The sequence below is a fragment of the Nymphaea colorata genome, chromosome 1, assembly GCF_008831285.2.
Source record: "Nymphaea colorata isolate Beijing-Zhang1983 chromosome 1, ASM883128v2, whole genome shotgun sequence".
NCBI classification, from domain to species: Eukaryota; Viridiplantae; Streptophyta; class Magnoliopsida; order Nymphaeales; family Nymphaeaceae; genus Nymphaea; species Nymphaea colorata.
The window spans coordinates 15730934-15744839 of NC_045138.2; the positions used below are offsets into that span (position 1 = coordinate 15730934).

The 13906-nt window shown below is 43.5% G+C and overlaps 3 protein-coding genes across 3 annotated transcripts; all 3 read right to left on the reverse strand.

Moving 5' to 3' along the window:
- Positions 1–1203: 1203 nt before the first annotated feature.
- LOC116246223 (subtilisin-like protease SBT3) lies at positions 1204–3841 on the reverse strand. The gene has a single exon (XM_031617982.2). It carries the CDS (start codon positions 3563–3565, stop codon positions 1298–1300), a length of 2268 nt encoding a protein of 755 aa, XP_031473842.1. The 5' UTR covers positions 3566–3841; the 3' UTR covers positions 1204–1297.
- Positions 3842–5996: 2155 nt separating this feature from the next.
- Positions 5997–12440, reverse strand: LOC116250705 (subtilisin-like protease SBT3). Its single transcript, XM_031624551.2, has 2 exons — positions 11896–12440; positions 5997–7852 (listed from the first exon to the last, which is right to left on the reverse strand). Exons 1-2 carry the CDS (start codon positions 12399–12401, stop codon positions 6091–6093), a joined length of 2268 nt encoding a protein of 755 aa, XP_031480411.2. The 5' UTR covers positions 12402–12440; the 3' UTR covers positions 5997–6090.
- LOC116266750 (subtilisin-like protease SBT3) lies at positions 10028–11888 on the reverse strand. The gene has a single exon (XM_050080674.1). It carries the CDS (start codon positions 11536–11538, stop codon positions 10135–10137), a length of 1404 nt encoding a protein of 467 aa, XP_049936631.1. The 5' UTR covers positions 11539–11888; the 3' UTR covers positions 10028–10134.
- Positions 12441–13906: the final 1466 nt, after the last annotated feature.

The window sequence follows — 13906 nt, forward strand, 5'->3', positions numbered from 1 at the left end:
ATCTCATTTTCTGCACCTATCTCTGTTTTTTTTTGTTTTTATTCGAAGCAACTGCTAGGAAGGACAAAAGCCGATATACTGCAAACAATGATGGATTCAGTCTGAAAATGGCTAGCAGAGGCAGCCATATTCAGAAAGAATTCAAAAGATACACCTGAAGCTTGTCGCCCATCCGAGATCCACACTCCTGTTGTTCACATTGCACTTGTCGATGCAAACCCCAGCATGGATGTGGATCGACCATATGATCAGAACTCCTGTTCGTATCCCAACTCTACGAAATGAAGGGTACGGGCAGATGATCCACGATAAGGGGAAAAAAAATTGCATATAAACAAATGAATTTTTGATTAAGAAATCGGATTAAATATACATAAATGTCTGACTGAATTTGGATTTGGATCCAGATTGAATTTAGTTTTAAATAAATATCCTATATCGTTTTAATGCCAAAGCCAACCGGATTCAGTTTAAAATTTCGAATGAGATGTAAGTTCAAACATCATACTCAAACAAATTCCGATCATGAAATTGAATTTCAGATTCGGATTAGAACATGGGTTTTCTTAAGGGCTAGCGAACTTGTTATATGTGCAATTCTTACTGTGCTCGATTGTCAAACATGTGCGCATTAATTCGTGTTTGTCTCTGGAAATTGGAACCTACCAAGTACCAAAGGAGTGCACGCCGAGTCAGCCAAATATACTTGTTGTCTGAACTCATCAATATGACAAGCAAATCATACTCATTCTATTGCATTTTCCACGAAATCTACTGATATTTTAATCCCACTTTGGAAATTAGGCATATGAACATGGACTCCTGTTATACATGTCTAGTATGGACAACCAAAGTGTGCCCACACTAAGGTGGATTCCACAAAGTGTGTATTGTTCGGATTCTGTTTAGATTTATTGCTTACCATATCTGATTTAACTGGATCTTCTTTAGATGGACGTTATATTTGCAATGATCTTCTTATGAAACTCATTTGCAAAGAAACTTTATACCATACCCAACATTGGTACTTTGAAATTGAAAATTGTTCTTTTTTTAATTTTTTTTTCTAGAAAATAGAAGAAGATGTAGCTGTTGTTTTAGTCAACTAAACTGACAGATGGTGCTACAATATGGTGATAGAATTAGAACTAATAATGGTCCTAAAGCAAGATTTTTTCCAACATATCACGTTTTAGGAAGATCTCAACACTAGGAGAGTTTTCCTTCCTTAACAATTTATTCATGCAGCAACATCCTTATATGCTTCTGTTCTTGGTACAAATTTTGAGAAGAACTCTCATTCTGTCTCTCTTATAGTGGTACCCACGATTGGGCTCCTTACAGTATGCTTTCCTTGATCATCCACCCAAGTCAGGAACCCAAAAACTATGGGGTCTTTCATCGGCCGCTTCACTTCCAATGTGAGAGAAAACGAGGCTTTCTGGTTTTTCCTCTGGAATGTGAGCTTTAATGGAGTCACTGTCACTCTAAAGCCCTTAATTTTTGTCAGTTTGGCCGTGTAATTTGTAGGACCGTCCTCTCCTACATTGGTCACCGTCCTCTGAAACCTCCACACACCAGAGGACTGACCATAATCTAGGTAAGCGACAAAAGATGGGTAGTTCAAATCAAGATTCCCGCCTTTGCATCGATCATAATCCGAAGAGTTCTTTGTGATTGCCTGTAACTCTGCCCTCGTGAGATTCAGGGCACAGAGGAACTTGACATAGTCTCCGCGGCCTGCATCATAGACCAGGCCAGGGTCCATGGCCTTGTTTGGATTGATCTCACCTGAGCCCATGGCGATAGGGGAAATAACATCGTCAATGGGCTTCCTGGTATTATCCAAAATGTTAGCAGTTGTCATCATGGCCGACCGGATTGCGGCCGGACTCCAGTCGGGATGAGCAGACATCAGCAGCGCGGCGAGCCCGGAGGCGTGAGGGCATGACATGGATGTTCCAGACAAGAGGGTGAAGTTGCTAAAGAACGATTCTCCCTGCAAGGTTGCAGCAGATTTCATAGGAGAATAAGATGCCAATATAAGAGTACCAGGTGCCACAATGTCCGGTTTCAGGATGGCCGAAGTGCCGAACGATGGCCCCCTAGAGCTGAATTCTGCAATGGTGGGTGCCCGTTTTATGCCGGTAAAAGTCCTGCGGAACGTCAGGCTAATAGTTGGGTTCTTGCTGGTTTTCACGTACTTCCTTATGGCTGCTGAATCTTTGGGATCCAATACTGATGCTGGGCACTCGAAATCTTTTGCTCTTATCACAAGCGAGACATTGGTTAGGAGCAGTGCGCCTGCGCCCTTTGCATCTGCAACAGTTGAGGTCTCAAATACTGATGATTCTTCGGTCCCTTCACATACAACAACCTTCTTCGTTACATTCTTTAGCTCATCACTTGAACCGCAGGATGCACTGTAGTGAAGCGGTAGATTTTTCACCGTCTTCTTTCCAATATACAAGGATGAGCCGACAAAGGAAGCTCCATTTCCGAGAGTGACAACGCCGGAGAATCTCCGATCTATGGTGGTAGCACCAACTGTGAGTATCCAGGGAGCGCCATTACGGAGTGTCCTGGAATCAGGTCCCCTGTTTCCAGCAGCTGCAGAGACAAGGATCCCTTTCTCCATAGCTGCAAACGCACCCAAAGCAATGGGGTCTTCGTAGATGGGAGTAGTTCGCTCAAAGCTCAAGGAGAGCGAGATCACATCCACACCATCTTTAATTGCCTGGTCCATTGCAGCAAGGGTATCAGAAGCAACTTGGCCTTCTGCCCAAAGTTTCTTGTAGACGGCTATCCGAGCGCGCGGGGCTATGCCCCTCGCTGTGCCTGCACCATAGCCAAAGTATGATGCTCCTCCAGCGTAGTTCCCGGCAGCAGTTGATGCGGTGTGCGTGCCATGGCCGTCGGTGTCCCTTGCAGAATTCATGGATATCGTGAGATTGGGGTCCTGCGCCAGGAGTCCCTTGTTGAAGAAACGCGCTCCGATGAGCTTCCTGTTGCATATGGAGGCATTGAAGGCTGTACCAACTTCACATTGGCCCTTCCACTTCTTGGGGATCTCCGGCATACCATCGTCTCTGAAACTCGAGCTCTCCGGCCAGACGCCGGTGTCGACGATGCCTATTATGATGTCTCTGCCATACTTGGATGCAGGCCAGATCCCAGAAACGGGGTTCAGGCCCAGATACTTGTAGGTATGAGTGGTTTCCTTTGTGCCTGGTATGTCCCGGAAAGCAGAAACGAAACCAGGGGACCTCTTGAGCATTTCTAGCTGAGATCTGGAGAGAAGAGCGCTGAAGCCATTGATGGCATGGTTGTAAGTGTAGATGTGGCTCGACTGCGAAGCAGACACAGCGTCATCTGCGGCAGCAATGAAGCTCTCAGATGAGAGGAGGGAGGTGTACCAATAGTGGTGGCTGCTGAAGGCCGTCGGCATGGCCGCAACGTCCATGTGGACTATGTACGCATCCCTCGCTCCCAACGCGCCCGTCCATTGTTGGACAATGAACAGGATCAGGAAAGCAGAAAGCAGCGGAGTACTAGAGGAAGTCATTGGTACTCTAATGGAGGTGCGCTCTGCAGTTCCTCTGCTTCTGCCCAATTATAGAAGAAGCAGGAGATACAAAAATATTTTAAGTCGTCGGAGCACATGTTTTCTTCCATTTTTCTGCCTGACATCAGCATCATCTCTTCACAGAAACAGAAATTCCGTCGAATTGGATGACGGTAAACGGCTAAACGCCCTTTTTTTTTTTACTCAACTTAAGAAGTAGAGCACAAAAATTCGTGATACAAAAGCCCATTTCTTTTTTACAGTACTTCTGTCTCCACATTAATCTTGTGCTTGAGTGATCATCACAAAACATCCTCTTAAACTTCAGTTTCAAAGAGAAAAATTAAGTTTCTTTTCCCCTTTTTACGGGACAGGTTAAGTTTCTGTTTCAACCTGTGCCTTTCTCCATCTTCCGTTAACTGTGCTTCGGTGCTCAATTCAAAGTCGTCATGCGAAAATTTTCAAACAACATTCTTTGGACAATGGGGCCATTTGGGCCCGGTGACACAAGAGATTTTGTCATTTTTTAGATCATGACGATGCGCTGTCATATTTTTTTATGAGTTATGAGAGGAAGATTTTGAAAGAGTTCACCCACTTGCTGCGTCAAATGGTATAGGATAGCTGATAGCTAGTTTGTAACCATAGCATCGAAAGCACGATATCGATTTGTTTCTAAATGTTGCTCTTCTGAATCATAAAAAGTAGAATTGCGATACTCGAGTTGATGCCCAAATGCTGGAATTGATGCCCAAATCCTGAAGTAGCCCAAGACACATAGAACACAGAATTTTGAGGGACTTGTTAACCTCTGCTTCTCATCTGAAAACAGGCCAAGTTCAATTATGGTGATCATTTAAGAATGTGATAGCCCAATAATGGTGATCATTTAAGAAGGTGATGCGGCTCGTCTTATTGAAGAATGTGATGTGCGTCTTTTTAAATGAAAACCGGTTGCTGCCGACACCCTTAAGCCACAGGAGAGAGATTGAGAACATTCTCTTTTCCAGTTTTATCGTGATAAGAGGGTTCCTTTCTTTCTTTTCTCTTTGTTTATTTAGAGTCACTCGTCTTTTTTTATGGCATCTACCGGCCGGCCGCCGCCGGTCTAAAAGTGGAAGACGCTTTCTAATTTTCCCTCCAAACTCTTTCTGAATATTTTTGGATCAGCGAATCCCACTCCCCTGGAAGACATAGCCCTCCTGAGTCCTGACTACTTGTTTATTAAACTTTAAGCGTGAATATTAGCTAGTTAGACAGTTAATATCGCTTTAAATGAGATAATGATTTTTTGTAATTTTCCATATCAAGCGGTGCGCTCTGTCATTATTTTCATTCATTTAACAAAAGTCTATCAAATCGAATCAGATAAGTGATATAAAATGTTAGCAAGTAATAATGGCCATTGATGAGCAATGACCAAAGCTTTTATTGATCACAACCATTCGCATGACTCACCAACTGGTCAGTGATCTTTCATCTTCTTCCTTGCCAAAACCGCTATCTATCTTTAAAAATCGACCGATGACAATCAAGTTTTTAAAATAATTCACAATTACAGTGAAAAATGCTAGCTTATATTTAAAATGACTATTCTATTTTAATTAAAAGAAGAGCATTTGAGTACAGAGTTTTTCTAAATGCATAACCACTATCACCAGTTTGATAATTTTGTGGGGAGACTGTTCGGTAACGGAAACTGAAACAAACTATTTTATAAATCTACTTAAAGATTGGAATAGATCTATAAAAATTAGAATGTTCTATGAATCCAATATAGTTTTCGAAGCAGATTCATGAAATAATTTGTTACTCAAATGACTTTTAAATTATTCAATAAATTTTCCTTGTAAACTTGCCTTCCTCCTTCTTGGAGGAAGATTTTGGTTTCTATTTTTTATATTTTTCAAATAATTTAAAGTATGCTAAATTATTTTTCAAATAGAAAATTTGAAAAGTATGCCGAATTGCCGATTAAAGGCGATGCTTGTCCGACGATACATCTTACTTATCTCACTGGCAAGCAAGTCATACAGGTACAGGGTTTTGGCTACATTTATTGCTTATTAATACATCTAATTCAAAACCGGATCTTCTCTCAAAATTGACCTTATATTTGTAAGTTTTCTTGATACCAATCTCACTTTTTGGTCTATCAAACATGCACTCGGGCTAAATCCTGCCGATGAGAACAAAGGAAACTTTGTGCTTTCAAAAAGGCACCTCTCCATAATTTTTTTTATGGAAACTAAAACAAAATTTCACTGTGGTTTTAGTTAACTAGTGAAATGGTGCTATAATATAGTGATGGTTATGGAAAAATTAGTATCACATTTCGTAATATCGCCTAACAAAACTAGGAGATTTGATTTTCCAATATATATATATAATGTTTTTTTTTTTTTGAGATGAACCTGATTCATGGCAAGAACTTATTAATCTCAGAAAAGGCTTCCTTGACAACTTATTCGTGTAGCAGCAACTCATCGATACATTTGATCTTCAACAAATTATGAGAAGAAATCTTATTCTGGGTCTCTTACAGTGGTACCTACGATTGGGCTCCTTACAGCATGCTTCTCTTGATCATCCACCCAAGTCAGGAACCCAAAAACTACGGCCTCTTTCATCCGCCCCTTCTTCTCCAACGTGAGAGAAAACGAGGCTTTCTGGTTTCTCCTCTGGAATGCGAGCTTTAATGGCGACACTGTCACTCTAAAGCCCTTCATTTTTGACAGTTTGGCTGTATAAGTTGTAGGACCATCATCTCCTACATTGGTCACCGTCCTCTGAAACCTCCACACACCAGAGGACTGACCATAATCTAGGTAAGCGACAAAAGATGGGTAGTTCAAATCAAGATTCCCGCCTTTGCATCGATCGTAATCCGAAGAGTTCTTTGTGATTGCCTGTAACTCTGCCCTCGTGAGATTCAGGGCACATAGGAACTTGACATAGTCTCCGCGGCCTGCATCATAGACCAGGCCAGGGTCCATGGCCTTGTTTGGATTGATCTCACCTGAGCCCATGGCGATAGGGGAAATAACATCGTCAATGGGCTTCCTGGTATTATCCAAAATGTTAGCAGTTGTCATCATGGCCGACCGGATTGCGGCCGGACTCCAGTCGGGATGAGCAGACATCAGCAGCGCGGCGAGCCCGGAGGCGTGAGGGCATGACATGGATGTTCCAGACAAGAGGGTGAAGTTGCTAAAGAACGATTCTCCCTGCAAGGTTGCAGCAGATTTCATAGGAGAATAAGATGCCAATATAAGAGTACCAGGTGCCACAATGTCCGGTTTCAGGATGGCCGAAGTGCCGAACGATGGCCCCCTAGAGCTGAATTCTGCAATGGTGGGTGCCCGTTTTATGCCGGTAAAAGTTCTGCGGAACGTCAGGCTAACAGTTTGATTCTTGCTTGTTTTCACATACTCCCTTATGGCTGCTGAATCTTTGGGATCCAATACAGATGCTGGGCACTCGAAATCTTTTGCTCTTATGACAAGCGAGACATTTGTTAGGAGCAATGCGCCTGCCCCTTTTGCATCTGCAACAGTTGACGTCTCGGATACTGATGATTCGTCGGCCCCCTCACATACAACAACCTTCTTCGTTACATTCTTTAGATCATCACTTGAACCGCAGGATGCACTATAGTGCAGCGGTAGATTTTTCACCGTCTTCTTACCAATATACAAGGATGAGCCGACGAAGGAAGCTCCATTTCCGAGAGTGACAACGCCGGAGAATCTCCGATCTATGGTGGTAGCACCAACTGTGAGTATCCAGGGAGCGCCATTGCGGAGCGTCCTGGAATCAGGTCCGCTGTTTCCAGCAGCTGCAGAAACAAGGATCCCTTTCTCCATTGCTGCAAACGCACCCAAAGCAACGGCGTCTTCGTAGATTGGAGTATCTCGCTCAAAGCTCAGGGAGAGCGAGATCACATCCACACCATCTTTAATTGCCTGGTCCATTGCAGCAAGGGTATCAGAAGCAACATGGCCTTCTGCCCAAAGTGTCTTGTAGACGGCTATGCGAGCGCGCGGGGCTATGCCCCTCGCTGTGCCTGTACCATAGCCAAAGTATGATGCTCCTCCAGCATAGTTCCCGGCAGCAGTTGATGCGGTGTGCGTGCCATGGCCGTCGCTGTCCCTTGCAGAGTTCATGGATATCGTGCGATTGGGGTCTTCTGCTAAGAATCCCTTGTTGAAGAAACGTGCTCCGATGAGCTTCCTGTTGCACATGGAGGCATTGAAAGCTGTACCAGATTCACATTGGCCCTTCCACCTCTTGGGGATCTCCGGCATCCCATCGTCTCTAAAACTGGAGCTCTCGGGCCAGACGCCGGTGTCGACGATGCCTATTATGATGTCTTCGCCATACTTGGATGCAGGCCAGATCCCAGAAACAGGGTTCAGGCCCAGATACTTATAGGTATGGGTGGTTTCCTTTGTGCCCGTTATGTCCCGGAAAGCAGACAGGAAACCAGGGGATCTCTTGAGCAGTTCGAGCTGAGATCTGGAGAGAAGAGCGCTGAAGCCATTGATGGCATGGGTGTAAGTGTAAATGTGGCTTGACTGCTGAGCAGAGGCAGCATCATCTGCAGTAGCAATGAAGCTCTCAGACGAGAGGAGGGAGGTGTACCAATGGTGGTGGCTGCTGAAGGCCGTCGGCATGGCTGACACGTCCATGTGGACTATGTAGGACTCCCTCGCTCCGGACACGCTCGTCCATGGTTGGAAAATGAACAAGATCAGGAAAGCAGGAAGCAGCGAAGGAGTAGGGGAAGACATTGGTACTCTAATGGCGGTCCGCTCTGTACTTCCTCTACTCCTACCTAATTATAGTAGAAAGCCGGAGACGTGAAAATAGTAAAGTCGTAGGAGCAGATGGCTCATCATGGTCTCTTTACATTATACAGATATTTCGAGTCAATTGGATAACGTAACGCCCCCTATTTTTGACTCAACTTCAGAAGAACGCCACAAAAATCTAGATACAGTAAAAGCCATTTTCATTTGCAACACTTGTATCTCCACTTTAATCCTGTGGCTTGAGGAGAATCACAAAACATCCTCTTAAACTTCATTAAATTACGTTTATTTTCCGCTTTTTACGGGACAGATAAGTTTCTTTTTCAAGATTTGCCTGTCACGATCTTCTGTTAACTCTGCTTCGGCTGCAATGTTCAGTTCAATTAAAAGTCGTCGACGTGCGAAAATTTTCAAACAACAATGTGGGGCCATTTGGCCCCGGTGACGGAAGACAGCTTACTTATCATCCTTCAGATCAAGAAGATACGCTGCGCCATCATTTTTATGGGCTGCAAGAGAAAGATCGCGGCGAGCCCTACCCGCTTGGAGGTCCAATGATGGTGATCGTTTAAGAGTGTGATGGTGATCGTTTAAGAGTGTGATGCTGCTCGTCGTATTGAAGAATGTGATGTGCGTCTTTCTCAAAACCGGTTGCTATATATATATATATATATATATATATATATATATAGGTCGAACAAGATGTTTGAAACCTCCATGAAGCCATACACCTGACACCAAAAACCAAAGAAGAGAAACAAAAATCCAACTCACCGATGGGAATTTGCCGATGGTGTATTACATATACAATAAGTTGTTTATATCCAGCGGCTTTTCTTGAAAGTTTACATCATTTTCAACCAGCGAGAGGTCTCTTTACAGTGAGCACTGGGTCAGGGACTCATCGGGCTTACGAGCCATTAGCTCGAGCCGTGAAAATGGGCTTTGGCTGGTTTTGGATTCGGGTTGAACCTGGCCCAACTCTCGATTATTATTAATTTGAAATACGTATATATTAAAAAGGCCACAACTCAAAGAGAACAGAGAATAGATTCTTTAAAAAAATTTACCAAGGGCGATTATTTGAAGTTTTTCTCAAAGCAGGGTTGTGCACGAGTGAGCCGAGTGGAGCTCAAGCTTGATCAGCTTGACTTGACTTCACTTGACTATGCTCCGATCGGGCTCGAGTCAAGCTATACGAGGTCAGCTCGAGCTCGTTTGAGCTTGTTTAACAACTTCCCTTATTTTTAAGTTTAGAAATGGCAAAATAAAAAAAAAAACCTAGATTAAATGAGCTTATATCTTGAGTTAAAACTACTCGAGTTCAAACTGGAGTACTTGTCTACACTTGAGTTTTTCGTAAACCTTGAGTCTAAACAGGGTTTGAGTGGAGTTGAAATTGGTTTGTTGTACAACCCTACTTAAAAATGTTATATTATCTTTTAAAAGTTGACCAATGACCATCTACTTTTTAAAATAATTCACAAGTACAATGAAAAATACTAACATATATTTAAAGTGATTGTTTCATTTTAATGAACAGAAGTCCCTTTAACTGGATGAACCTGCTTGAGATATTGGACATTTGATTTTCCCCAAAAAAAGAAAAAAAGAAAAATGAGATGAACCAGCTTGAGGATGCTGTAACTGCATGGCAAGAGCTTATTAATCTCAAAAATGGCTTCCTTGACAATTTATTCATGTAGGAGTACCTCGTGGATACCTCTGTTCTTGAACAAATTATGAGCAGAAATCTTATTCTGTCTCTCTTATAGTGGTAGCCACGACTGGGCTCCTTACAGTATGCTTTTCTTGGTCATCCACCCATGTCAGGAACCCAAAAACTATGGGGTCTTTCATGGGCCGCTTCACTTTCAATGTGAGAGAAAACAAGGCTTTCTGGTTTTTCCTCTGGAATGTGAGCTTTAATGGAGTCACTGTCACGCTAAAGCCCTTCATTTTTGTGAGCTTGGCAGTGTAAGTCGTAGGACCATCATCTCCTACATTTGTCACCGTCCTCTGAAACCTCCACACACCAGAGGACTGTTCTGAATCTAGGAAACTGATGAAAGACGGGTAGTTCAAATCAAGATTCCCCCCTTTGCATCGATCGTAGTCGGAAGAGTTTCTTGCAATTGCCTGGAACTCTGCTCTCGTAAGATTCAGGGCACAGAGGAACTTGACATAGTCTCCTCGACCAGCATCATAGACCAGGCCAGGGTCCATGGCCTTGTTTGGATTGATCTCACCTGATCCTATGGCGATAGGAGATGCACCATCGTAAATGGGCTTCCCAGTATTATCCAAAATGTTAGCAGTCGTCATCATGGCCGACCAGATTGCGGCCGGACTCCAGTCCGGATGAGCAGACTTCAGCAGCGCTGCGAGCCCGGCGGCGTGAGGGCATGCCATTGATGTTCCAGACAAGAGGGTGAAGTTGCTAAAGAATGACTTTCCCTGCAAGGTTGCAGCAGATACATTAGGAGAATAAGCTGCCAATATAAGAGTACCAGGTGCCACAACGTCTGGTTTCAGTATGGATGAAGTGCCGAATGATGGACCCTTTGAGCTGAATTCTGCATAGGTAGGCGCCGGTTTTATGCCGGTAAAAGTCCTGCGGAATGTCAGGCTAACAGTTGGATTCTTGCTGGTTTTCACATACTTCCTTATGGCTGCTGAATCTTTGGGATTCAATACAGATGCTGGGCACTCGAAATTTGTTGCTCTTATGACAAGCGAGACGTTTGTTAGGAGCAATGCGCCTGCGCCCTTTGCATCTGCAACAGTTGAGGTCTCGGATACTGATGATTCATCGGCCCCCTCACATACAACAACCTTCTTCGTTACATTCTTTAGATCATCACTTGAACCGCAGGATGCACTATAGTGCAGCGGTAGATTTTTCACCGTCTTCTTACCAATATACAAGGATGAGCCGACGAAGGAAGCTCCATTTCCGAGAGTGACAACGCCGGAGAATTGGCGATCTATGGTGGTAGCACCAACTGTGAGGATCCAGGGAGATCCATTGCGGAGGGTCCTGGACTCAGGTCCCCTGTTTCCTGCAGCTGCAGAGACAAGGATCCCTTTCTCCATTGCTGCAAACGCACCAACCGCAATGGGGTCTTCGTAGAGAGGAGTAGTTCGCCGAAAGCTCATGGAGAGTGAGATCACATCCACACCATCTGCAATTGCCTTTCCATGGCAGCAAGGGTATCAGAAGCAACCAGTCCTTCTTCCCAAATGACCTTGTAGATAGCTAGCCGAGCGCGCGGGGCTACGCCCCTCGCAGTGCCCGCACCATAGCCAAAATATGAAGCTCCTCCAGCGTAGTTTCCAGCAGCAGTTGATGCGGTGTGCGTGCCATGGCCGTCGGTGTCCCTTGCAGAATTCATGGATATCGTGCGATTGGGGTCCTCTGCTAAGAGTCCCTTGTTGAAGAAACGTGCTCCAATGAGCTTCCTGTTGCATATGGAGTCATTGAAAGCTGTACCAGATTCACATTGGCCCTTCCACCTCTTGGGGATCTCTGGCATCCCATCGTCTCTAAAACTCGAGCTCTCGGGCCAGACGCCGGTGTCGACGATGCCTATTATGATGTCTTTGCCATACTTGGATGCAGGCCAGATCCAAGAAGCGGGGTTCAGGCCCAGATACTTGTAGGTATGGGTGGTTTCCTTTGTGCCTGATATGTCCCGGAAAGCGGACAGGAAACCAGGGGATCTCTTGAGCAGTTCGAGCTGAGATCTGGAGAGAAGAGCGCTGAAGCCATTGATGGCATGGGTGTAAGTGTAGATGTGGCTTGACTGCTGAGCAGAGGCAGCATCATCTGCAGCAGCAATGAAGCTCTCAGACGAGAGGAGGGAGGTGTACCAATGGTGGTGGCTGCTGAAGGCCGTCGGCATGACTGACACGTCCATGTGGACTATGTAGGACTCCCTCGCTCCCGACACGCTCGTCCATGGTTGGAAAATGAACAAGATTAGGAAAGCAGAAAGCAGCGAAGGAGTAGGGGAAGACATTGGTACTCTAATGGCTGTCCGCTCTGTACTTCCTCTACTCCCACCTAATTATAGTAGAAAGCCGGAGACCTGAAAATAGTAAAGTCGTAGGAGCAGATGGCTCATCATGGTCTCTTTACATTATACAGATATTTCGAGTCAATTGGATAACGTAACGCCCCCTGTTTTTGTCTCAACTTCAGAAGAAGGCCACAAAAATCGAGATACAGTAAAAGCCATTTTCTTTAACAACACTTCCACCTCCACTTTATTGTTGTGGCTTGAGATGAATCACAAAACATCCTCTTAAACTTCATTTTCATAGAGAAAAATTACGTTCACTTTTCACCAGACAGATTGAGTTTCTTTGTCAAGATTTGCCTTTCACGATCTTCTGTGTTAACTCTGCTTCGGCTGTATTGTTCAGTTCAATTAAAAGTCGTCGTGCAAAATTTTTCGAACATTGTGGGGCCATTTGAGCCCGGTGAGGGAAGACAGCTTATCATCCTTCAGAACAAGAAAGTACGCTGAGCCATCATTTTTATGGGCTGCAAGAGAAAGATTGCAGTGAGCTCCACATACACTTTTCTCAAAACTAGTTGCTGCCGACAACACCCTCAACGCCCCACACATACTTAAAGTACTTGTCTGGATCTATATGTACCCTTAATAAACACTTATTCATTCGCCGTTTTCATCGAAGGGAGTGCTGTGACATTATTTAAAGTGATTATTTTACTTAAAATATATCAACATATATTTTATCCCGAACTTAGGGATACAACACTCATTGATTGTTTCAAATATCAAATGATCTTGGGGTTGTTGGCAACAGTAATTGGATGTTTATGTTCTAACGAAAAGTATCAGTATTAAAAACTGAGATACATTCATGATACATTTTTTAAATTGTCTCATGGTTCATGGTTCTACCTTAATTTTTTTGGCTACATACATGAAACAGTAACATGGTGTTACTCTTCCCAAACAGCTCCTAAGAGACTGTTTGATAACAAAAGCGGTAACAAATTATTTCATGCATCTACCAAAAAATTAATATAAATTCATCAAACACTATATTATAATATGCCTATATTATAATATGCCATAAATCTACTGCAATCCTTAGAGTAGATTTATCCAACGTTTTGTGATTGTTCCAATTTACAAACGACTCCTGAACGACTCATTAAAATTTCCTCTAAACTTGCCTTCCTCCTTCTAAACGAACATAAGTGTCAAACAAAGATATTATACTTGATGCCAATATGTACAGATACTAATGCACAGTAACCAAATTTTCTATTATTCATAAAATCTTAAAGCGTTCAAATGGATAGCAAAATAATTGAGGGACAATAATCAAACTATGAGGGTCCAGGAGCCCACATGAGTCCACGTGACGATATTGGTTTTCACTTTATATATTTTTCAAAGAATTAAGTTTATGTTAAATTGTTTTTCATTTAGAAAATTGAAAAGTATGCCGACCGGATCGGCTTTCACCATAATGCTCAAAATTGGTA

What these genes read in the sequence shown, in the direction of transcription:
- LOC116266750 (XM_050080674.1), bottom strand. Translation starts at nt 11,538, where the DNA reads ATGAGCTTTCGGCGAACTACTCCTCTCTACGAAGACCCCATTGCGGTT.
- LOC116250705 (XM_031624551.2), bottom strand. Translation starts at nt 12,401, where the DNA reads ATGTCTTCCCCTACTCCTTCGCTGCTTTCTGCTTTCCTAATCTTGTTC. An exon ending in ATGCCAGAGATCCCCAAGAG is followed by an intron (nt 7,853 to 11,895) that starts GTGGAAGGGCCA and finishes GATCCCCAAGAG; the next exon opens with GTGGAAGGGCCAATGTGAAT.
- LOC116246223 (XM_031617982.2), bottom strand. Translation starts at nt 3,565, where the DNA reads ATGACTTCCTCTAGTACTCCGCTGCTTTCTGCTTTCCTGATCCTGTTC.